Genomic DNA, 25,277 nt, shown 5'->3' with positions numbered 1-25,277 from the left:
CGAAAGCCATAAGCCATATGAGCATAGCTGCCAACGATGGTGGCAGGTTGCTTATAGTTTTTTGTGAAAAAACGCTACGCCGTCACCGACTTCAACATTGTAATGGTCATTCTTCTATCGATCTTCTGGTCGCCGAATCATCTATGTCGAGTGTAATCCTCGTATAAGAAAAGATGTGCAGTCTTTCCGTTTGGTGCGCTGTACCATGTGGTGGCTGCGTTGGGCTAGGAATCAGTGGTATACGTGTGACGCCTATAGGTGTCGCTGATGCAGATTACTGCTCACGGGCGTGATAGCTGCAACCAGTCAGTGTCCATTTATGAATTTGACCGCTTTGAGCATCGAGTAGCACGTCACAGCTGAAGCTGGGAAACTCTGCTGTCCTCAAATTCATGCCACTTGCGCGCTTTGCCATACATTCGAGGGAGCCGCGTCACAAAAGGGCCGTTCATCGCTCGTTATTGAAGGTAAGCCTAAGACTTTCGGGTGCAACCAAGATTACCGCTTTATTGTGAACTAATATCTCAGGAGATTTGAAGGTGTGCTTTCTGCATTATCTCTTGTCTTGGATGAGTAAAAATTAGAGTTTGCTCACGCGAAACCGCAGTAATGCAATCCTTTTTGTTCGAAATGTATTACCCTAACCAACAAAGGGCAAGGTGGGCGTATCAGGGGGGAGCGAGTTTTCGTTGTGAAATCCGAACGATATCTACCCCCGCCAATGGGCTTATAAAATATTGACTTGAGCGTACATAAAACACATGCTCTATTTTGTAAACTAAAAAGTTTAGAAACGACAAAGCCTACCTGATTTGCAAAGGCACTTTTTCGCAGCTCGCATTTTACTAAACAAGCATTGCCTTGTGTATCACCTACAGCATCAGGCCACGGCGGTAAAATTCATTTCATAGAATGGTGCCTGAGGTCTGGCACAGTAGAACTTTATAGATAGGGAAGAAAACAAATTACGAAGTGGTTATTTTAAGTGGTCACTTGGCAAAACTCACATGAAGAGTCTCTCAGCGTGAAGTCGGACGCCACTCGACTTCGGAGCGATTTAAGTTCTCTATTCGGAGTTCTTGTCCGTTAAATATTACATATCTGCTGTCATTCAGCGGTAATAGCTTATGTTTTATATCCAAGAACGGAGAATAGATGTCTGAGTCTGCATAAATATTGTGGAAGATAAATAGGTAACAGGCAGATACGCAGAAAGTTGTCACTGTTTTTTTTTGTTTTGGTGACTCTTCATTACTCGCAACATAATTGAAGCTGAGTGTTGCATAAAGTTTAACATAATGTGTAGGTGGACGACTGAAGGCACATATCACTGTTTTTTTTTGTGCCTATCTGCTAGAGCTCTTGTATTTGTCTAATATGTGTGAAATACTGAATGGCGAACAAGCCAACCTATCTACTACTGTGGATACATTAAAGAACGCAATGCAGTTATGATGAACAGTGTATCGAATGCAGATGGTTACATATTTTTCGAAATTCGTATTACATCATCGGGGAAAAGCAGTGCCACATCAACGTTCATAAGGAAGAGATGCATGCGCATGAACTTTTTTTTTATTCAGTGGGACAGCTGTTGCTGCTACATTTGTGGTGGTCGTGCTTGAATGTGAAGCACGCCTTAAACATTCGCTTCAACGTGTTTGCGGGACGTTTCACAATAAAGGGTAGTTAGCAAGGTTGTAGCCAGTCTCCTTGTGTAAAAGCAACTGAAAACCGAGTTGCTGTTGCAGAACCACTGTGTTCCACTAGATCTTATATAGCCGTGGCTCTTTCCCTCAACGAAATAACGAGAATGGATCAGAGCGCAAACAGACAGGGCGTAGTTTTTGCTATTTCCAACCGACCAGGCAAGTTCATCAAGGTCGAAGTCCTTGCATATTGCCACCACCATGCATTTCCCCCTTGTTTCACGAGCTTTTATCCTGACGTTCTTGTCGATTGCCTTTTTTCTTCTTGAAACTGCACGAATCTGCATGCAATTCTATGAAACCACCAACGTTACCTGTTTTAGGCAGGCACATACTGTTTTGCTTAAAAAACAAGACAGCAAAAGGGTGGCTACTTCGACTGGTTGGTATTGCTTTTTTGAAAGAAATATACTTTCTTAGTGCACAGGGAACGTTTCAGAAGGAAGAAAGAGCAGAGAGCTCTGTACTATCTCTCTGCTCTTTCTTCCTTCTGAAACGTTCCCTTCGCACTACGAAAATATATTTCTTTCAAATAAAAAAAGAGCAGCAGCCGCAGGATCCTTGTGATGTAAAACGGAACACTTTCCTACCCTTTTAATAGAAGTTCCTCGCCGTCGTTAGCTTCTGCATCAGCTTTCCCACCCCTTCGTCTGTTCAATGCCAGCGATTCGTGAGCCGGCAGAGATGGTTCGCGAGTAGATTTCGGGCTTTTGTTAAGTACAGGGCGTATACTTACCGGGATGTGAACATTTTTCGAAACAAACAGGCCTTCTTGGGCCATACGCGCCATGAATGGATGTTTTTTTAACAATATAATATATACGGAGATGTTGGCGCACCATTATGGCCCCGGCTATTCCTTGGCTGTTGAGTGAAACTTGAACACGTATCTCAAGTGAAACACACAAAGCAGTGCATGGAAAATGGAACACTAAGACACAGATATCCAAAGACACACTTGTACGCACATATCACAACATAATGATAAGGGAATGTTCGAAAGTCAACAAATGAAGTCTCTGATAATGTCCCCCGTTAATATTCGGTTCGCGCAGCACAAAATAGCAGAGCACACGTCTGGTCCTTATGAAGATATATTTGCTCGTGTGTACGTAATAGTAGACACGTCATTCACTTCACAACACACACATGATGGGTGTCACATGATACTGCACATAATAAGTACATGTGTTATACAAATTAAAGTTCGTTATTTCTTAGCACTTGTCAGCAATTCCGCTGTCTTGTAAAAAACGTGTTAATGCTTTTAAAGCGTGTGACTGTAAAACTCCAGTTGGCCACGGGCTCAGAAGTTTCTTCATGCTAAACGGTCTGCGCTCTAATGCCAACAGTTTGGATTTAAGACGGCGTCTCGGCGTGCCATGATGTGGACAGTCTATGAGAAGGTGACATACGTCTTCATTTGTAAAGCCACATTCGTATTTGGGAGTTTCAGGTCTGCTAATATTGTGCAAAAAATGTTTTGTGTATGCGGTTCCTAGCCTCAATCACTGAATTAGTTTCCATACTTCTAATACCAGCGTATTTTGAATTGAATAAATGAATTGATGTGATATAAGTCACAGCTTTTTCTACTTTAGTCATACCAAGCAGTATTGCTCATTCTGAAAGTTGTGGCCTTTATAATACTACGCGATTCATTTTTCGTTATTGGTAAATAAACAGTAACGTCTATATGATGTGCTTGTCGTGCTGCTTCATCGGCAGCTGCTTTTCGAGGAATGCTACATTGACCAGGTATCCACTGGAATTTGATCTCACGTTGCGCCTTGTTTGCTGTGGTGAGCTCTTTCAGCGTTTCGTATGTCATACTATCACTTTTTGCTGTCGTGTTTGTACTTGAGAGTGATCTGAATGCGGCCTGTGAGTCACTGAAAAGTACCCATTTTCTAGTGTCTGCTGCCGAGTTCATAAACTTTATAGCACACATAATAGTGAAAAGCTCAGCTGTAGTAGATGACGTCATACGACATAATTTAAACGATTCCTGAATATTGAGCTGTGGTATAATAAATGCCGATGTTGAAGACGTTGTAATACTTGATCCATCTGTGTAAATGTGCATGTACCTTGGATACCGCTTGTGTATCTGATAAAGTGCTAGTTGTTGAGCAGCTTGTATGAACATGTCTCTCTTTCTGATAATGCCATCCACTGAGAATTCAATGCTGGGTATTGTAAGCAGCCCTTGTGGATAGTTCATTTAAGAGCTCCAAAATTCATTTCTTGGTAATATATGTACATTACTCTGTACATCTTTATGAACATTGCTTTTATTCCTTCGTAAAATCTCCAGTGCCGATAGGTGGTCCTTGTGCTGCGTCTGTAAGCGAAAAAAATGGCGGCATGTTTTGATTGTCCTCATGACCGGAAAGAGTGGTTGTCGAGTCTTTGCTATGACAAGGCTGCTGGACGTCACTCGTGGAACACCTATGCAGACGCGCAGTCAACTAGCTGATAGTCTTTGAAGTCATTCCTCTGAAGTGTGGGAAGGCCGTGTAGGACTGTTGCAGAATATACAACTTTTTGTCGTATTAAAACATTGTGAACAGCGAGCATGGTTGATACAGATCCGCCCCATGATGTCCCAGCAATTCTGCGGAGTATATTCACTGGCGTAATCACCTCGTTTTCGAGTTTATTTATGTGAGGTGGCCATGATAGCTGCCTATCAAGTATTACCCCGAGAAACCGATGTTGTGTCACAATCATTAGTGGTTCTCCTTCTGAATTGGGATTGAAGTTCTTTAACTTCTAACGGGTGAAAGGCAACACAGCTGTGTTTGCGTGCGATAGAATCAGTCCTCTTTCTTTTAAAAAGTTGTTGACAATATTTATGCAGTCTTGCGATGCAATCTGAATTAACCGTATCTCCGTGCCAGATGCCCAAATTCTCACATCATCTGCATATAAGGAGTATTTCAACCTGGAAGGCAGTCTTTTAGATAAATCAGCTATAACACAGTTGAAAAAAAGGGCTGAGTACGCTTCCTTGTGGCACTCCCTGTCTGACGTCATGTTCCACACTTTTACCTTCGCTCGTCTGAATGAATATTTTGCGACCTGATAAAAATTTAGATACCCACCGCAAGGACCTGCCGGACACTCCGAGTTCCAACATACTCAGCAGAACATGAGTGTGACTGACTGTGTCAAATGCCCTTTTGATGTCTAAGAACACTGCGGCCGTCAAACTACCACAAGCGCGTTCATGCTGCACATACGTTACTGTTCATTATTGCATCCGTTGTGCATATGTTTCCTAAACTCTGTTAAGTAGTTGGAGAATACACCAGTTCTGTCGCACCACCACTGAAGTCGTGCATCAATAATTTTTTCCATTATCTTACATAGGCAGCTTGTCAGACTGATTGGATGGGGGGATTCAAGTTCAAGGGCTTCTTTGCCGGCTTTAAGATCGAAATGATGCGAGCAAACTTCCAAGGCTCGGGTACAATTTCTTGCATCCATAGATTATTGTAAATATCTAAGAGAATAGTTGTGCCTGTGGGTCCAAGGTTCTTTAGCATATTGTCCGTAAGGCCGCCCGGTCCAGAGGCCAATTTTCGACATGATGCTATAGCCCAATGCAGCTCGCTTAACGTAAATACAGCGTCTAGTTGAGGATGCTGGGCACAAAAGCAAGCATTATTTTCTGGCTGGCTAACGCGACAGAATTATCAAATAAGGCATATTGTGATGCGGCAGGCCTACTGAGAAGTTGACAAACTTCATCTGCTACACAACTTCCGGTTTATTCAAGGCTACAGCAAGAGCACAAAATGGGAAGCTCTGTGATACAGGGCCACTAAATGCTCGATTTACAAGCCAAATTCTTGGAACAGGTGTGTGGGGAGAAAGTGTGCCACAGCAATCGCACCAGCGTCGTTTTACTAATTTTACTAGTCATCTACACATTACACTGTGGATTTTTTGTGCGTTTTTGTACACTTCTAAACTTCCGCGGCGTCGATGTCGATACGCCCTTTCTGAAAGTCGTCTGATGGCTCTTAGATGTTCATGTTCACCATCGACTGCAGCATAGTTTTTTTGGAATTGGGACTTTCTTTGTACATTTATTCGAAATAATTTGCAGAAATTCACTTTCAACTGTCGTGAGTTCACTATTTTGGTTTGTTAGGCGGTACCGAAAAGCTTTCCAGTTCGTCAGTTTGCTCTAGCGTCTGATGTCGTTATTTCGCAAGTAGGGGTGATTTATAAGAATGGGGAAATGGTCACTCCCACGTGTTTATACATCCGTTGTCCATCCCACACCATAAACTAGATCTTGGGAACACATAGTTACATCGATGCAACTCGAGTAATTATGCCATCGGAAAAAAGTCGGAGAGCCGTCATTTAGAATTGTCCAATTTCATTTGTCTGCGGCACACTAAACAATGTTCCCACGTGCATCACATCAATCACTACCCCAGATTATGTTGTGCACAATAAAGTCTCCACACATAAATGTATATGAATTGGAAATATTGAAGATATTTGTTAGCTCTTCCACCGAAATGCGGCTTGACGGTTGTAGGTAAAAATTGATCACTGTTACGCACCAAAGAATACTTTGCAAGCGACAAATTCCGGTAAGTCTGATCCCTTGACTGAACTTGGTGAAAAGGTAGGTCTTTCTGACGCACAAATGCACTCTGCTAGGACCACTTCGACGAGATGACTTATATATCACGTAGTTGAAGAAGCGGAAATCATCATTCATTCCTGCCTCTTCGATGCAAAGTATTGGAAAGTTATATTGCAAAAGGAGTTTACGGAAGTCAGAACACTTTCTTCGAAGACTATCGGCATTCCACTGGTATATGGAGACATCTTTATAGCGCTTATTCATATGTTACTTGTCACAGGTTTGATCCGGATTGTTGACACAATAGAGCTTCTAGAGGCAGCAAGATTTTTACTTCTGGCAGGTTGTTTGCTTCCGGTAGAGCAGACAGGATTGCCTTAAGTGCTGCGAAAAGCATTGGTAGAATCAATTGCATGACTGATGCAGAGGCACGGTCCCCATTGAATAGTTCAGTTTGACGCCTGTTGAGAACGACGGAACGTTTCGATTTTGTAGCTGGGGTGAACACTGGCGCTGTTGGTTGCGCTACTTTGCGGCTGAGGTCGCGTGGGCGTTCGCAGCTTTGACGCGTAGGTTGGGTTACTTGAATGTACTTCTCGTGAGTGGCCTCTCGGGTGTGCTTTTGGCGGTTCTCTTGGCGTTCTCTTGGCGTGTTTGTCGGCTGTTGTTGTTACAGTGTGATCACGTACAGGTTGAACAATATCGATGTTTGGAGAGGGTTCATTGGGGCGCGGTTTTCTTCCATGGATAAGCTCATGCCGACGCATTTTTGCAGTAGCTTTACTTTGCGGGCAGCCTGAATATGAGCAAGCGTGATTACCTGCACAGTTCGCACATCTAGGCTGAAGAACTTACTTGCACTCCTTATGGTGGTGTTCTTCTGAGCAGATCTTACACCGGCGTGTGTTACGGCAACTTTTCGCCATGTGTCCGAATCGCTGGCAGTTATAGCACCGAAGTGCTAGACCAAGATATTCTTCCACTGGGGGACTGGTGAATTCTAAGTAGATGCTTCCTGGAATCGGGCGGTGTCACACAGGTCCCGTTAATTAGGGAGGCGATCGACGGGCTAATTCCAAGGGCCGAGATATCGGCCCCCCGAACCGCACCACGAAAGCGTGGACAGCTTAGAAGTGGTCCTATTTGGCGCGCCAGCGGACGCCGGCTGTGGCCCAAAGAAAAAGTCAGAGCCGAGAATTGATAAACAACACAAAATAATATTCTCAATAATGGCAGATCAAAAAACAATACACAAGTATGCACACTCCACAATTGTTGCATACAATATGTCACCAATCAAACAACGTACTACACAGTACAATCGGCCACACTCGAAACAACGGACACAGACAACAATACGCACTACAATGCAGTCGTATGCATTGAACAACCAAGACACTTAAAGACTAAAGAGATAGAAAAACCTATTCAGTCCAAAGTTCTTGGAACAAAAGTCTGGATGATACTCTTCCGAGAATCACTCACTCAAAATCCCGCGTTGTTGTCGTTCCGCAGACCCCGAAGTTTCTCTTCAAGGAAATTTCGCGTCTTCAATTGGCCACTCTCCAAGCTTCAAACTTCTTCGCCGGAAACCCGTCTGCTTCACACACGCAGCTGTTGCCACGCGTCTTCGCTCGATAGTGGTAAACACACACTCTTGCCTGTAGCTCGAGTCGTCACCCTTCAGGTGGAAATCATCTTCTTCTCCTGCTTTGTCTCCACGGACAAAAACCTTCGCCGACTACACGGCGGAATCCCTACGCGCTCTGGCGCTAACTTCCGGCTTCTCCTGCTCTCTCGTCTCGGCTGCTCGATTAAATACCTTCCGCGCGAGATTCCAGAAGGTTCTCTTCATTTTGTCGGCGCGATACGCAGCGAAGGCTGGGGAGAGGGTGAGACGGTTGGAATGCCCTCCGCGGCAGATGACTCAACTCGGTATGACCACGCCCCTTTCCATCTAGAAAAATCGAGGGCTTGCTTGGCCGCCGTTGTGGGGTGAGGAGGTTCATCGGCGAAGCCACGCTTCCGCGGGGAGAGGGAGCGTGCTCGGGGAGCTTGTTTTCTTTTTTCTTTTTCTTTTATCGTTGACCTCGCGGCGTCACTCCGGCGTTTCGTCGCGAGGAGTTGGTGGCGCGCTCTTTTTGAGCGCTCGTTCTGTGGCAGGCGGTCATCTCAAAAATTCAGAATCACCGAGTGAATCGGACGCAACGTTACTACTCCATCTTCCTAGCAGTTGTATTTCATTTGCCGTTGCACCGGTATAACCCCTGCATCTCTCAGTACTCTAGGAGCTCATCTGAATAATGCAGAGGCACATGTTTTCCAGAAGCTAGCGCCTTCAGCTGTTGGACGAAAGACGACTAGGATGCTGTCAGTTCGTTTCTTCTTATATGCAACCAACGTAAATGGTTCATCTTCGCCCATGTCTTTTTCATCACTTAGGTAATGTGTTGACATTTTATCGTCGAAAAAGATTCTCTTCTAAGCGAAGCTTCTTGCTCCCAGCTTCCTCATCTTCCATTGCTGCTGTGCTCGCTGGAGCCAGTTCACAGTTGTGAATGAGCAAATGGGCCGGCTTTATGATGTTTGGGCACGCCTGTAGGCGCCGAGGCTTTTCATTGTGTCCGGCAGTACCACTCATGCGGGTTAACAAACTTGGACGAGCATAAGGCTCGTGGCGATGGCTACCAACCACCGTTGGCGTCGCGTACTAGCCAAGTCTTTGATAAAGAAACCTCGTACCTGTAAGGCACCGAGCTCTCGAAGTCTTCACCCGACTTCTTGCTGGCATAGCGGGGAGAAATAGATGTTAGCATAATAGTCCAATAAAAGAGCACAAATCGAACACTACACAAAAACAGCTACCGAACAGAGCCACATCTTTTTCTTCCTTCAAATAGATGTCCATTCCGCTACTCACATCTCTGTGGCCCCTGCGTAAAGCTCGTGAGAGTACGTACACAATAAATGAACTTAGTGATGGCACGTTACAATGTCCTTGTAACTCTGGCATCTGCAAGGCACAGGCGTGCTCATGCGAAGGCGGCTGACCCCTCCGCTCAATAACCTTGGAGGTTGGGGGAAGGCTGCTTACAATCAACTTAGTAGGTAGGGTGAACGCTGCAACAAACCTTTGCCCCCTTTCTTCCCCCTCTCACACCGTGAAAGGCAACGTCACGATTGCTTATGGGCAGCTGCGTGTGTAACTTTTACATACTATATATGCAAGCAGCAGCGGTGAACGCACTGATGGTAGATGACTGTGGACACGGGCAGGCTTGAGGCTCGCGCTTCGCGGCCACCGACAGTCAGTCGCCGCCGAGTCTTGAAATGACAGATAGGCTATTCAGTGTCCTGTTCTCGTCTCTGAAGAGTTCTGCGCGGCGGCAGGCCCACACACTCACAACATAAATGCAAGCGGGCCCACGTGGGGGTTGGTTCCTTTCCCTTTTTTTAGTTAACAGGAACTCGAAACGATCGGTAGACTCGGGCGCTGCTGCACTTCATGGGGTGCCATACGGCCGCCGCCGTGTCTGTGCGGTCAGGGCTAAACTGGTGGCACACGCTTCGACTGAGTGCCATCAAGGTAATACCGCTGGCTGGAGCAAATGCAGCGCAATGGCTGGTGTGCCACTCGAAGCTTACCGCACGCAGTAAATCAAAGTAAACCAAAATCTGCTACGCCACCATTCTTACCGCGGTCCTACAGGAGGAAATACTTATTCCAATGTGATCGACAGTATTAAGGTTGCTCTAAAATTTCCTAAGCACTGCCATGGGTACTGCAAGATATACGGTGGCGTTTAGGAGAGGTCTAGCAATGTATGTGGCTTAGAAGTTACCTGGATAAAAAGGCGAGAAAAGCATTCCAGTTTACAAGCGGCAAAAGTTTCAAGCTTTGCTCTCTGCTAGCTATAGTAAAAATATGCCGCGAAGGTAGTGAAGTACACTTGCAATAAGTAAATACACGCGTTGCCAACTGTTCACCAATTTTTTCTCAAATATTCTGCTGCCCAAGCAAATACTATAGGTAGCTGGAGAACTGTCCCTGTAGGTGGTTTTCTGAAGCGCGAACGGGCGTTGCCACGTTTGAACACGTGATTCAATGGCCTCCTTTCCACTTCTTCACTGTCATCGATGGCTGGCTGATTGGTCACTGCCGCTACCGGATTAAAGGCCAGCAAAGCGGGCACAGTGCGCGCTGCCCGTTTCTATCCTTATTAAAGACGATAGTCTTTCTTGGAGAACTTAAAAGCAAAAATTTTGGTCTGTCTGCCAGCACTTTTGTCTGTTTGTCTGTTTGTCCACCAGAACAAGAGACAACTGGTGGCGTTGTAGTTTAATTGATAGAGTTCACTTTCTGTGCGTGGTGTGGTGGTGAATTTAGTTCCTGTGTCATGCGTATATGCGTTCAAAGTCATGCTTCTGCGTGAATGCCTCGCTATTTATTTCATATGTCCCAGTATTGAAAAGTAGCAATGAACATCGGTGAAACACAAGTACAGTGCCTCGAATTTTTTCGTCGCAAGATGACACGCTGGTAACGCGAATTCTGGCACCTACGATACCACCTAGATATAAAAACACCTGAAGTGCTGAACTAATCTAGCAGCTGCATATAAACTCGCATATAAATCAAATTCGAGCAGGATCTGGGAATGAATGAATGAGGTCACAACCATCTTATTCATATACGCACCTTACAACCTTCTTTTGAGGGGGGTTTTGTGTAGTACTTATCACACTGCGACACGAGCCCAAAACTTTTTATAATGCTAAAACCCGTTTGCTGTACAGTTCGCTCTTTATTTAGCTGAGTGACGGCTGGATTTCACAACTACGCAAAAACCTGACAATTTCGTCCATTTTATCTGCTTCATGGCCTGTGACCTGTATGTGCTTTTTTTTTCAGCGGCATGACGTCACCATCAGCGCAGAGTGCAGACATCAGTATCATAACTCGTCCCTACATTTCGCACCTTCAGAACCTGTGCGTAGCCTCTAAGCCGAGTATTCGTGATGTTACCTCCATCTTCGAAGAATTCCATCGTTCTTTGGATGCCAGAAAGCCCAACCCTAGCCAAAAACCACCCTCTTTTTCTTCTACTTCCTCCAGTGCTTCCAAAAAACGGCGCGGCAAGACTGGTAAGGCGCACCTACTCTCGTTATGTCATCTTTATGTGCATTTTGGAAGGAGGCGAAAGTGCTGTAGGCCCATGTGCTCAGGTTTGGGTGCACGTTAAAGAACCCCAGTGGTTGCGATTATGCAGAGAATTCCGCTACGGCGCCTCTTATAATCATATGGTGGTTTTGGGACGTTAAACTACAGATGTCAATCAATCAAATCAATCTCATCGTTATGTGTTTTTTCACGTAAGCTTGCAAACCTAAAGACTTGGCAAAATGGTTAAAAGGACGAGTTTTTGATTCACGATGGATTGTAATACGAGTGCGATTCGTAGACAGGTTCACAACGGCAATGATGTTTCTGTGGCACAACACGTCAGTAGAAGTTGATGTGAAGATCATTTTGACGGCAGAGGTGTGGCTAAAAACACACAGATGAGCGCACAAGGATTATAACTGAGCCCTAAAACATAGCGCGTGATAACTTGACTGCGTCTCATAATCATATTGTGGTTTTCGGACCCCCACATACCGATTGATCGCGCATGCAGTGGTGTCTCCCAGGAAACCTGTAAGGAGTGGTGTCCACTCCTTGCGCATTCTCACATTCTTCACGCCTATTACGATCTTTCGGGACGCTAAACGACAGCTTCGGCCCACTCTTCACAAACACGTAGCGTGTTTGGCACAGAGGCGCGAAACAGTAGTTCTTCCGATGCCGCAGCATGGCTCAGAATCCAAGAAGCATGTCAATATCTTACGTGCTGCGCCCCGCAAACGCCGCCGGGAACAAATGAAATTGGCATGTTTGCGGAGATACTCTACCACAAAGCCTTCACTAAAGAGTGAGCCCACTTCCCTGTTCCAGTACCTGTACCCCATCCAGCAAAAATACTCGCCGGCACCAACTTCCCTATTTTACGTTCTTCCAAGGATGTTCGCTCGTTCTTTTTTGGCGTGTGCTCTTATTTTCGCCTTTCGTTTAAGTTTTCGCAGGCACTTCACCGCCCCTATCAAGCCCTTTCTAAAAGGACATTCCTTTCTCTTGGGGTCATCAGCAAGCATCCGCTTTTTCTCATCTTGACGTCCTGCTCAAAGCCCTCTGTGTTGGCTCATTTCGATGACTCTATACACCTTGCCGAAGTTGGTACCGATACCAGTGGTCTTGGCACCGGCGCTGTGCTCGATCAAAACTGACGTGTTCAGGATCGCGCCCTTGCTTACGTACGCCAGCAGCCTTCCCTTCACAGCTGAGTGAAATTATTCAAGAGCAGAGAGTACCCCGCTCTTGTTTGGCCCGTCAGACAATTCCACCCATATCTGTATGACAGAACCTTCACCATTGTAAGTGAACACCACGCCCTCTGCTGGTTGTCTTCCCTCAAGTAATTCTCTGGTCGCCTTGGTTGTTGGGCACTAAGACTTCAAGAGTTGATGTTCAGTGTCGGCTACAAGACTTCCCGCCTGCATAAAGGTGCCGGCTGCCTGTCCAGCTATCCTGTAGACCCACCAGATCCTTCAGTGAATAATACCATTCCGTCTGCGCTCATTATGAATGACATTTTCAACATTTCTTCTGAGCAACGCCGTGAGCAGGCTCTTAGAAAGATAACTGACAGCGTCAACTCCCTAACTCCTGATTTCTCGCTTAGGCTCTTTGTGTTACGTGACTGCACCTTTCTTCGTTGCGATTTGGTACCTGACGGTGTTTGATCTCTTACTTGCGATACCGGTAAACCTTCGTATATCTGTTCTGGCCCAGCTTCATGACGGGCTGACGGCGGGTGACGTTAATGTTTTCCGCACCCATGCTCGTACGCGCCATCGGTTCTACTGGCCAGCATTGTATAGGTCGGTACCCCGTTACTTGACCTCGTGCGACCTTTGTCGTGCCGGAATAAGTCAACACTACTGCTTTCTGGCCTTCTTTGAGCCCTTGACGTCCCATAAGAACCTATTTATCATGCCAGCCTGGAATAGCTTGGTCAGTTGCCTATGCCTGGCTTCACAAATTCCCAGCAGTTGCATGACTGACGTTGCGGATTTCTTGCTCCTTAACGCCATCCTGCAGCACAGAGCACCACGGGAGCTCCTAATGGACCATGCCAGGTACATTTTTTCGAGGGTCATCAATGATATTTAACGTCTTGTTCGACCAAGCATAAGCTAACTACTATGTGCACGGAGCGGACAAAGCGAACCATTACACATGCAGGCAATATACGTGTCTGCCGATCACCAGAGTTGGGTGCAGCATCGCGTTTTTTTTACACTTTCGCCTGTAACACACCACTGCAGGAGCAGGCCAGCTATACGCCTTTTTTATTTGGCCGAAATACAGCATTGCATGTGAACACGATGCCTCCTTCGGCGTATCCACCTACTGAATACTTTCAAGAATCTAAAGCCCGCACCGACCATGCATATCAATGTGCGCGCGTTCGATTGACTGACTCGCAAGCGGGACAACAATCTCATTACGGCAGCCGTCATCGAAACGCGCACTTTCTCTCGGGATCTCTTGTCTCCCTGTGGTCTCCAGCACGCCGTGTTGGGCTTTCGGAGAAGTTACTGTCCCAGTATATAGGACCATACCGCGTGCGCCACTAAGTGACCAACGTCACGTATGAAATTGAAAAAAATTGGCCCTGTATCTGCATATTACACCACAACTATCGTCGAGTCGGGAGAGTGAATAAAACGTTTATTTGATGTTCTGCGCAAGAAGATCGGTGAATGGTATTCTGGAGGCGCTGCGTTAGTGTCCCGAGCGTGCAGCGGAGGCGAATGAGCACATCAAGTCACGTCACATGTGAGACATGAGCACTATCTGGCAGTTATCCTGAAAAACGGGGCGCGCGCCGTGCGCGCCTGTCTCAGAGGTGACAAGTTGTAGAACGCAAATCGACGGGTAGGTGCCACCACCGTGTTTCTTAGCAAAGCGTTGGAAACACTTGCCATTACTTGCAAGCGTTGCATGGCCAGCGCAGCGTTATAAAGGCCATGATACTTGAAGTTACTTATGTATGCCTTTTCTAGTAAAAATACACATACATATATTTGTCATGTTGTCATGCAGATATGCGCAATAATTGCTTTTTAATTGACAATCACACAAGTATGAACGCTGAACCTTGAACAATATTGGTGGGCGCTGCGGATGGGATCGGCCGTTCGGAGTCGGGTCGGCCGTTCGAAGATTGGTCAATTTGGTGCTGTTTAGGGTACCGTTAAGGGTGAACAAAGAGGCAAATGTACAGACGCACAGACGGACGGACGAGAAATATTTGCGTCGAAGGTCCCCAAAAAACACTATGGACTTTAAAACTGTCTTCGACCTCATCCACTCAACCCCGCACCGACATCATTATTGTTGTCCGTCTGACGCCTTATCGTACACCGCACATCACCAACAAACGTGTATAGTGGACATTTCCACTACCCTCTTTCTTCGGCTGCACCATGTGGGTTCCTTCGCCACCGGAGGTTAATGTTATGCGCCGGTAACCTAGAGGACGAAGTGGAAGATTTTGATTGTTTCTACCCCAATTACTCTGACCGTGCAAACATCGTAATTACAACATTGTTCGTTCGTCTCTCCTGAGCAATATTTACCGCGCAGTCACCTGCAGCGCAAGCGCTGGATGGCGAAGCAATGTGGAACTGACCACGTTTTCTCGGCGTAGTTTGTGACTTTCTCAAGCGCCAGCACATCAGGCTGAACATGCTGTTCGTACATGCAGCCCACGTTTAGGGACACATAAATCTCGACGTTCTTGCGTATTATATGCAGTTTTTGCGTAATATAATCGATTTATATTACAATCTCGAGATGTCAGACCATTTACCCAGTGCTGACTATATTTGCACCAAGTGCGTCGTGTCATGTTTCACCTTTATTTTCGGGCAGATAATATCACTGATTCAAAGAGATTGTAGTTTATACACGCTGACTGCAAGTACTGACATGTTGTCAGTTCTAACATGTGGTGTTAAATTAGACAATAAAAACCAAAATAAGAGAAAAAACCACATTGGAATAGAACGTAAAATAGAGTAACAGTAAAATATCGGAGGATTACAGATTGGTCTGACGGCCAGCGGGGGTTTTGCGTATCGGTTTACATCAAGTCGGAGAACTAGACCTCGGCTGGTCCAGTGATGCGTCGAACAGGCAACCGGAGCACCAGTAAGAGCAAGATGATTACTGCCAAATGACATCCGGCAGAGAAAGACACTCAGATGAAATCTTGAAATTAAGAAGCTTGCTGAAGTACAATTTATTCAGTTCGCACTAAAAGCACAAGCTCTAGATGATTGAGACTCGAACGAAGCCTTCAAACAGCAGGCCATGAACAAAACAGGCCTATAAGATGATGATGAAAAATTCTACAGTCTTTGCCTACATACTTAAACAAAAAGGTCAACGTGTTTTTGCTACAAGACAGTGCGCATACACTACTTGTGAACTAAATGTGAACACACGGTATAGTCTTGTGAGGTGCCTGTAGTGGGGGTGGCACGGGAAACCCCGCTTGAGCCGCATCTCTTTTACGTGTATGGGCCGCACTAATGCTTCGCTGAAGTTTTTTAGTTCTTGTTCACCATGTCTGAACTTACAAGCAATAAAAATTAGCAATGCAAAGGAATAAACGAGCAAATCAGTAATTTGTCTTCATCCCCGGACCAGCACCAATTTTTTGGCAGCTGAAAAAGCTTCAGTTTCTGAGAAATTCGCATGGATTTCCTCTTGGATTTGTGCCACAAACGGGTAGTTGACTATTCATTTTTCGTGTGAGTGAGCTTAAATTCCAGATTCATGCTGGCAGGCATCGAGTGTATGTACCACAATGAACATAGTGATTGTTGTAAATGTCACAATGGTAGATCAATTGACACACAAGAGCCGGCTTGTTCGCGAAAGCACTCGTTACGTTCTGTCCCAAATACCAGTTGCACGTCACTCACCACTTTCAGTGGCACGGGCGAAGGCTGGGAGTGACGATGCAGATGGCCATAGCGGTGGAAGCTTGCACAGTGATGTGTGTTTCGAACGACCCTGCACGTGGGAGCCCAACGAGAAGCCCTGCTGGATCTTGTCCGATGTGGAGCTGTGGAACGGCATTCTCGCCGGGAGCTGCATCGAATTGTCGGAGTACATGTGGGGTGAGCTCGTGCTTGAGGGCTACGAGTGGCCCGAAAAGAAGCCGGCGATGCAAGACGTGCTTCGTGCTTCTCTACTGATCCACGTGCTGCTGAAACAGCACAGGTATTGGGGGTTCTGCTTCCATTTCGTCTTCATGTGCATGTGATGGCTTTAGTCCTTTTTTATTCACCTATAAATTTTGTGGTGTAATGGATTTCCGCACAATTCATCAATGCTTATTTTGCCTGGCAATTCTTTTTTTTTCGTCACGCTTTCGCGCTGTGTCCCCCTCAGTATCTCGTACCAGTACCAACTTGCCCTTCAAGTCACGCTTCTGCAATTTGGGGGTGCTTGTACACATTTCGTCTTGCACTTGAACAGATATGCCAAATTCGTCGAAAAGCACATGTCGCGTGACACCAGGTGTCACTGTTTGTGTTGTATGGTATGCGTTACTATACGTAAGAAGAAAATTCCCATGCATTTTGTATTGATTCTTAAAAGGCCAGACAAAACGGCGTTCTTCAAGGCGCTAAGCCAAGCAGTTCATTAGTCTTTGTCAAATCAGAGCTACGTGGGCACGAAAATTCTTTGCAAAATTTGCTTCCAAAGCCCTCAGAAGTGTACCAAAGTGAGTTGTCTCACTGCCTAACTGTTCTTTTACCAAAGCTTACATTGTTGTGGAGGTTGATTCTATAACCTCGTTGTTAACACTGCAACACCTTTCTTTTGAAAGCGTAGAGAGGTAGAAACTAAAAATAGCTACTGTGAGGCAGAAGGGAACTTTGTAAAGCATGCCATTCTTGTTTGCCAGATTAGCTTCTGCAGTGATGTGGCGTACGTCATTGTCCACAAGTGTTTCTCATTACTTGGAGCCATTAGTTTAACAAAGTGTTGTAAAGTACGTGGAATAATCTCTATTACAATCCAATGAAATGGGCTATAGTGCTTGCATAAGAAAAGTGCTGGTCATGATAATACAGATTATAAAACTTTTTTTACCTGTCGCGGACATCTATGACACCGAGGCATGACATGGAACACAAGCTTAAAAGCTTAAACTCAAGAAAGACGGAACAGCTAGTACATTTCTAGGAAGCAGTGAAGCCATGTCTAGGCAACTTTCAGCCTGTAGCCCACACATGTCTCTGCGGCCCGCCGCTACCTAGAAGGAAAGAGAGTAAGAAAGGGAAAGGCGTGGTGAACTTGACGCTTTCCCGATTTGTCCAACTTATGTAAAGGGTGGATCTCCACATCGGAGAGACAAGGACAAAGAAAGAATAGTGGACAATTCCTGTGTTCTTCGCTCGTTCTTGTGTCACTTCTGGCTATAATTTTATTGGTAATTTATGAATAAATGGGCCGATTAAAATGTTTCAAAGGTGGAAACATGAACTGCCTCGTTAAGTGGTCATTAAGGCGGAAAGCCTAACTGCCTCGTTAAATGGTTCTTTGAGCGAAACAGGGTAATTGAGTTAAAATGTATAATTACCCACGCGGCGTACGTCACTGACAACGTGACGTTGTGACTCAGTGCGTGACGCTGCCATGACGCCATCCCATATCACGTGTTGATGAATCACTCCTTGTCATCGCTCGGTCAAAGATGGGGCGATCGAAGAGGCAGTGTTAAGTGATGTGCGTGAAGCTTAATACGGGAGCAACAATGTAAATTACCGAGAACGGCAAGGAAAACACAGCTGCTTGTTAAATGCTGCTGGAATCCTCAGGCGCGATTGCAAATCCTCAGCTTGTCATCGGGCACAAGACGGCACTTGTGTGCATCGTTTCTTCTCATCTTTTTGCTGTGCGGTGTTACAGTAAAACATGATCCAATACCAACTCCCCCACGTTTCCACTTTACTGCAAAGTCGAAGGCACTACCCCTCCCTGCCTTTCATCTCTCTCTTTCCTCCTTTTAATGTATTTCCAAGAGTGCAGCAGGTTTTATAGTTGAAGAGTTACAGTAAAACATGCTGCTGAAGTTTCATGCAATTTGTCCGACCATTTTTCGGGATGCAGGTGCGTTACAGAAGTAAGCTTGGACCATTATATTACGGTGGTCGAGAAATATGTGCTGTTGGACGCCCTCAAGACTGGTGCCGAAGGAGTTAAGCGATTGGTTTACAAGCAAGCTGCCATCGACATCATTTGTCAGGTGATGGTTTAGATAAGCTGCAAAGCTCTCGAGGTGTTACTTGGTGATTGTACTAAGATGTATTTAGTACGAAGACGGTGTCATATGCTGTGCCGTTAGTATAAAGAGACGCTAAACTGCAGAAATGGTGAGCTGCTGTTACGCTTGTTTAACTTGTGAAATAAGCAAACTAAGAAGTTTAGGGAAAATATTTCTTATGATGCAGTATATTTATGCTTCATGCTGTTGTCGTGCTGCAGTGTAAGGTAAAAAAACGAGAGATAACAGAACGATGCGCAAACTAACTAGTTTTTGATTGTGAGCAAACCTATATGAGAAAAAAAAGAAGAGGAGAGGGGAATTCAGTAAAAGAAAACGGAATACGAAATAGAATCATACTGCGGGTGTACCTAAGTCTGCTCACGATCCAAATCCCATGCATCAATACGAACAAACTAATCCTCATTGCCACCTCATTTGCACATGTAACCTTGTCGCACGAAAATAACTTCCACATTTCCCACCTTGGTCTTTTTATACTTGAAAACCCATGCTTGCTGTTTTCCTAGCAAAACTTTTCGTGGCACGGAAATACCAGTCACCCTGCGATAATTCTCTCTTCCGACGGCCATACGTTCCGTCACTGTTGGAAGGCCTTTTGTGCAAAGTATACAGCCAGTACGACATGTCGCGCTGTTTTAGTTTTGAGGCAGGCAAGCATCACGAGTTAGATTTATTGAGTAGGGCCGCACATATCGGGCGCTCATCAGGCCCACCAAGTACAATGGTTTGCGAGTGGAGGCCCGCGTCAGGTCGGCACTCACGTAGCAGCAGAGACGTCACTATTAATTTTGTGGAAATAAAAACAGATAGAAAAAATAAAAAAATCATACTTTAAAGCACATCATAAGTAGTGGTCATAGGCGCGTTAGCACAACACTAAGCAATAACTCTCTGATTCCTATGTGTTCTGATGCAATGTAACGATGTCGTCAATGTCCTGGCGTGTTATCAAAGTAGACAATTAACAGTGCAAACATATTTGGTGTTGTGTTGGTGTGGAGCTCAATAGTCTTCTTAAGATGTAAGCTGTTACATTTGCGAAGCTCTGGCGCAGAATTCTTCACTGGTATGCTAAATGCCCCGGCTAGCTTATGGCTGGAGCCACTGTTTGTATTATTTACAGCCATGAAGGTATGCAAGCCATAAACATAAGTGAACAATCGTGAACGCCGCCAATGGCAACACATTTTCTGCGGCACGCGCTTCTTTGCGCTGTCGCGTAGGATTGCTGAAAGCCTGGTCCAATAATAGACTGAATAATGCACCTTTGACACATACCCTTATTACATGGGCCCTGGCGTGAGTATTTGCCACGCATGAATGGTGGGAAAAAATTCCCTGGGATAGTGACATAAGAATGATGTTTTTCATGAAATCTTACGCACTCACGTCCTCATATGGCCACTTTGACATATGCCAAGGATATATGCAGCTTGACAGGTACATTGAAGCAGTCAAATCGTTCATCCCCTGGTAACCTTCTTCGGCGTTATCTTTTTTTCTTTGCTACAGCGAAAGTTGTTATAAGATCACCACACGGGTCACGCGCAGTTGTCCGCCGCTGCCGTTGTCTGTAAGCACATCGCGTGAAATATGAAAAGAAAAAAAAACCTGGCACTAATAATACAGTGGGGCCCAAACGCGGGTCCACTCGGTACCAGCTCAACCTTAGAAGTACTTGTTGCTGGGCTAGTTGGTTCGTCATACTGAGAGAAACTTCTAGACGCCTAAACCACCACAGAAAGAAAGACACACAAACAAAAAGCGTCAACTCGTAACTGATTTATTTGCAGGAGAAACGCAGGAACTATATAGCCGCACCGAACATGCGCAAAGTGCACTAACTAACCTAGACACATGACCACAAATAAAAATCGAAAACATTCCAAAGGCATATGTAATCGGACAACGAAGTGCAAAAATCAAACTCAGACATGCGCAAAACCACTGACGTGTGACTTGTACACAAGTCACCTTTTTCTTTATCCAGAACGCTTCCATTATTTCACGGGCCTCAGCATCTGAGCTTTTTGCGAGGACAGAAACGCTTGAAAACCGCGCCGCACAAGAACAGGAACGGCAATGTGCAGGCAAATGTGCTCCTGAATAACTATGAATTGAAAGCTAGTGTTCCCTGATCTTTACGTTCAAACGCCGTCTAGTCTGGCCGATGTAAACCCGGCCACAACTAAGTGCGGTTAAATTACACCACATCCACCACGCAAACCACATACATCGAAGCGTGTATTTTCCCACAGGTGTTCTAGAAATACGTGGGCACAGGCCAGCCGGCTTTCGTGGCGCAGAAAAAACATACACATTCTACCTGTTCGCCAAGTTAAGGTTTTGGGCTACCTTATGAACACACTGTACAACCATGGGTCGTTTATCCCTGGGTTGCCTACATTATCCTGTGCACTTCAACTTTTGAAAGCAGGATTCGGAAACGGATACAATGACAGTTAGGATAACCAGCTTAATGCAGCGCCTAGCCTGATTGAAGTAGCTATCCTGCATGCTGTGAGGGCAAGATTTTATCAGCACTCCTTCGAGACAATTGGTCGCAATGACTCTTTTTACAAGTTTAGAATGAGCCGTGTCAAAAGGTAAGAGTTCCTTGCGTGAACGTGGGCACACGTGTTGCTCTGAGAACATGATCCTCAAGACAAAGCCCGCTATTTATTGTCAATGGGAAGCTCATGCGCAAACGATAGGCCGTTAGAATTTTGTCTGAAAAGTACTAATATTTCGTCCACTAGACTAGTGGTGGTTGTAAAAGGATTAGTGTTTAAAATTACTAAAAATTATCCACGTACCGAAAGACTTTCTGCATCTTTGCATCGTCATGTTCTTGAGCTAAAACAGTCAAAGGAATCTAAGAACATGTTACACAACACTGGAGCAAAACAGTCAATGCAGATCCCTTTTCATTGATCGTAAAGGTTGCCGTCAAGTGATACAAAGATTGAGCGTAGATAAAATTCTAGCAACGTCATGAAGTTATCTAGAGAGGCACCTGCGGCCCTCTCAAACGCTATAACTCCGTTCGTTTCAATACATGTTCAAACAGTTTTGAATAGCTCTGAGTGTGGCACACCATAGAAGAGGTCTTCACCATTGACTGAAAATTCGTACGCACCACCCCGGAGGCAGTACAGAGTCTGCGTAACGTCATTCGAGCTCTTCACTGCAAACAAGACCCTTACCTCTACCGTGCACAGGTGTTTCTTAGAAATTTACTTACATGCATTTGCCACGAGTCGCGTTCACTCGCAATGCACCCGAAAGGCATGTCCACCATGTGTGTTCTTGCCCTGAAGAACACTGACAGGGTTGCTTGCTTGGAGGCGCTGATAGCCATAGGAAAATTTAATAGTTCAAGATCTTTGCATATCAGAACAGCTTTGGCCTTCACCTTGCTTGCTTGCGACTTCGCTGGTACGAAGTCTAGAACTTCGTACCAGAGAAAACTTCTAGATGCCTTCTAGCTGTCTAGAAGTTCCCCCAGTATTCTACTACTGAGCTACGCTGGCGCTTGAGACTTGTTGGCAAGCATAGCAGGCTTTATGCCGGGAAAGCAATTGTGTTAATACGACTTATAGAGCGTTGTCGAACAGCGAAAAAACAACCAGCCGTCGCACAATGCGAAGAGCGTCCAATAAAATAGGACGAATGCTCCAACTCATTACAAAAGCTTGTTCTTAATTGTTTACCTATTACCTGTGGTGCATGCCCACTTCAGCCATAATTCCTCATCGTCGTCAGCCACTGAATGACCTATTGGCACACATTTTCTTGGAGGTGTTTAGCTGATTCCGCGCTTCTCAGAAGAATGATAAAAGATAGCATAGTGAATGCCAGCCTACTACAGAAAAATTTTGATATTAATGTCCTAGTGGGTATCAAGGAAGTGTGCTTGCAGTAAGCACACAATGAGTGGGCCGCAGTGCTATTCTGTCAGAGCTGCATAAAGTCATTCAGTGGTACTGCCAGATATATCCAATCCTTTGTCCCCCTTCCTATTTCTTGTTCATTTGTTTTATATATTCTTGTTTATCGCATTCCTCTGCACTTTTTTCACGTTTTTTAAAGGAACATTATTATTGTTCCTATCAAATTTTTATTTCTTTTTTAGCAAGCGTTGTAAAAAAATTATCTATTATGAGATACAGTGTGGCCTATACCCCATGTGGTTATGAGCCAAGATATCCTAGGCGACAAGACAAGACAAGAGTGTTTTGAAAAGGCTCTGAAAGGCCGCTCGTCTAGCTTTCGCTGTGACTGTGCTGCGCCTTCCGACCAGGCCTGTCGTTATTTTTTTTTTCATGCTCAAAAGAAGCTGCGCTAAATCATCGCAATTCATAATAAACCAAGTCGCCCGATCTGCAGTACTTGTAATTTGTTCGTTAAGAATGTGTTTGCAATTTTATGGAATCGCAATTGAAGTGCAACTGTTTCAGGGCTGTATACCATACAGTTCTTGAAAGGATACACTGTCTGGCGTCACTGAAGTAACAACAGAGAAGACACTAGTGTGCCCTGTTCACCTGCTGCTTACTTTTTGTCACTTCAGATCCCTTTGACCTCGGCAACAGTTTGTAGCGAGGCTATCGCAAGCATGACGAACGTCACCTACCTCAATCTTTCGAACATGTGGTTTAGCGAAGAAGATGCACGTATGATTGGTGGCTACGTAGAGGAGACAACTTCGCTCACTTTCCTGGATTTAGAGCAAATTGAGGTGAGTAGAAAAAAAAGTACAGCCAGTTCCACTGTGTGAAAAGCGTTCAAATGGCGAAGCTCATGTCCGCCTTTGTCAGGCTGCTGTTTCATTGCCTGCATAGGCTAGCTCCTTTACCTCGCGACTACAAGCAGCGTTTGCCACTCTGGATGAATTCACTTTCAATGAACTGACACACTCCTTTGTACTCCACCGTAACTCCCACCGGTGAACAACCGGGTTCTGGTGCGATTTCTCGTTAGCCTCACGTGCTCGCTTCCTTTGGTGCGCCTCCAGTTGGCTGGTTCTTTGAGTCGACCCTCATTCTTGTCTCTTTTGGCAAAAATGGTTCCTATTTGTTTACCCTTTTTAGCAGGCCTTGATCTTAGCATTATAATCAAGGCACTGCCCCATTTTTCCCGCTGCAACATCTATCACATGTTGCAGTTCACCCCTTCTTACCAAGCCGTGCAATCGACACATGACAAGGTCAAATAATCAGTGTTACAATGACGCCAGCGAAAGGCCAACGAAGTGTTCGGGTCCCGTGCTCTTAGATGAATCGGCGCGTTAAAGAACCCCAGGTGGTCGAATATTTCGGAGCCCTCTATTACGGGGTTTCTCATCATATCATGGCTTTGGAACGCTAAAGCCCAGATTGGAAAAAAAAATGTCGGGGTCCTCTTTACTTTTTGTTCGAAATGTACTGACGGGTTTTCAAACACGAAAGAATACTTTTCTCAGCTAGGCCAAGCGAAGGCAGGTCGTGAGTTGGCGACGCGCGAATGGCAGCGCAGAGATTCCCAGAAACGCAGAATCGTCCATGTGTTGAAAAACGCCCGACGCCGTTGACGCCGACATCATGGAGAGAGTCTTTTCGGCTGCGTCCGATGACAATCTACTTCTCTTGGAACCGGTGGAGCATTCCTGATTTTTCTCGATACCTTGTAGACCCTAGAAGAGATGTTAAAAGTACCACGTGGCCTTCAAGGTGGTATTTATTTTGTATAACAGGATCTCGAACTTGTCATCGGAGGTTGAGATACTTTTGTTTTTCGCGATTTTTTTTCGCTTGCGCTTCCTCGAGTTCTATCCAACGCTACCTAGAAGGCCGACTCCAGTCTGCTAGCGCAATCGATGCCGCAACATTCGTCGCAAAACACATCTTGCATGTAATGGACTCGAGTCATTGACAGTTATGAGTTAGTCGAGTGATGTTTATTTCGATACCCTATAGGTTCAGAAGGCATCACATAGGGGGGGGGGGGGCGTTATAAGGAGTAAAATACAATCATATTTCAGGTATATAGCAAGGCAGAATACAAAATACAGAAAAAGGTAATCTACAAATAAAATGCAGAAACGATAACATTTCACAAATAGGCAATAACATTTCACAAATGAACACAATCAAAGATCAGTATAAAATACAATTATCTGATCTATTGAAAAGTGTTATCGCGCTTAAGAAACGAGTGCAGCGCTAATTCAAGAGACTGATGACTGTAGATAGTGGCAATGCTAGATGGCAGTGAATTCCATTGATCTATTGTTAGTGCAAGAGGTGATTTCCGGTATTTTTCTGTGAGCAAAAAATGGATAGACTTTATAGGCGTGGTCTAATCTAGACGAGATGTGGTGCACGGGTATAATATAAGATCGTGAAAAAGACGTGGTGCTATGGTAGAGGATGTGAAAGTAGGATAACCAGGCGAGTGTACGACGCAAGGCGAGTGAATGCATATTATGAGTAATTTTTAGTT

General features: G+C 45.1%; 1 protein-coding gene across 3 annotated transcripts in view; it reads left to right on the top strand.

Moving 5' to 3' along the window:
• Window positions 1-247: 247 nt before the first annotated feature.
• Window positions 248-25,277, top strand: part of LOC142761680 (uncharacterized) — a 47,132-nt gene continuing 22,102 nt past the window's right edge. Inside the window, exons 1-5 of one of the 3 annotated variants that reach the window (XM_075874138.1) lie at window positions 284-467; window positions 11,234-11,466; window positions 16,426-16,717; window positions 18,617-18,752; window positions 23,368-23,535. In XM_075874138.1, the coding sequence (XP_075730253.1) occupies window positions 11,238-11,466; window positions 16,426-16,717; window positions 18,617-18,752; window positions 23,368-23,535 (825 nt within the window). In that variant the 5' untranslated portion in view covers window positions 284-467; window positions 11,234-11,237. Of the gene's footprint in view, window positions 468-11,233; window positions 11,467-16,425; window positions 16,718-18,616; window positions 18,753-23,367; window positions 23,536-25,277 lie in introns of all 3 variants that reach the window. The other 2 variants (XM_075874139.1, XM_075874140.1) reach the window with 2 other exon arrangements.

Source organism: Rhipicephalus microplus, chromosome 9, assembly GCF_043290135.1.
Source record: "Rhipicephalus microplus isolate Deutch F79 chromosome 9, USDA_Rmic, whole genome shotgun sequence".
Lineage (NCBI taxonomy): Eukaryota > Metazoa > Arthropoda > Arachnida > Ixodida > Ixodidae > Rhipicephalus > Rhipicephalus microplus.
The sequence above is the reverse complement of the archived record's forward strand: the minus strand, read 5'-3'. Positions and strand labels throughout refer to the sequence as shown.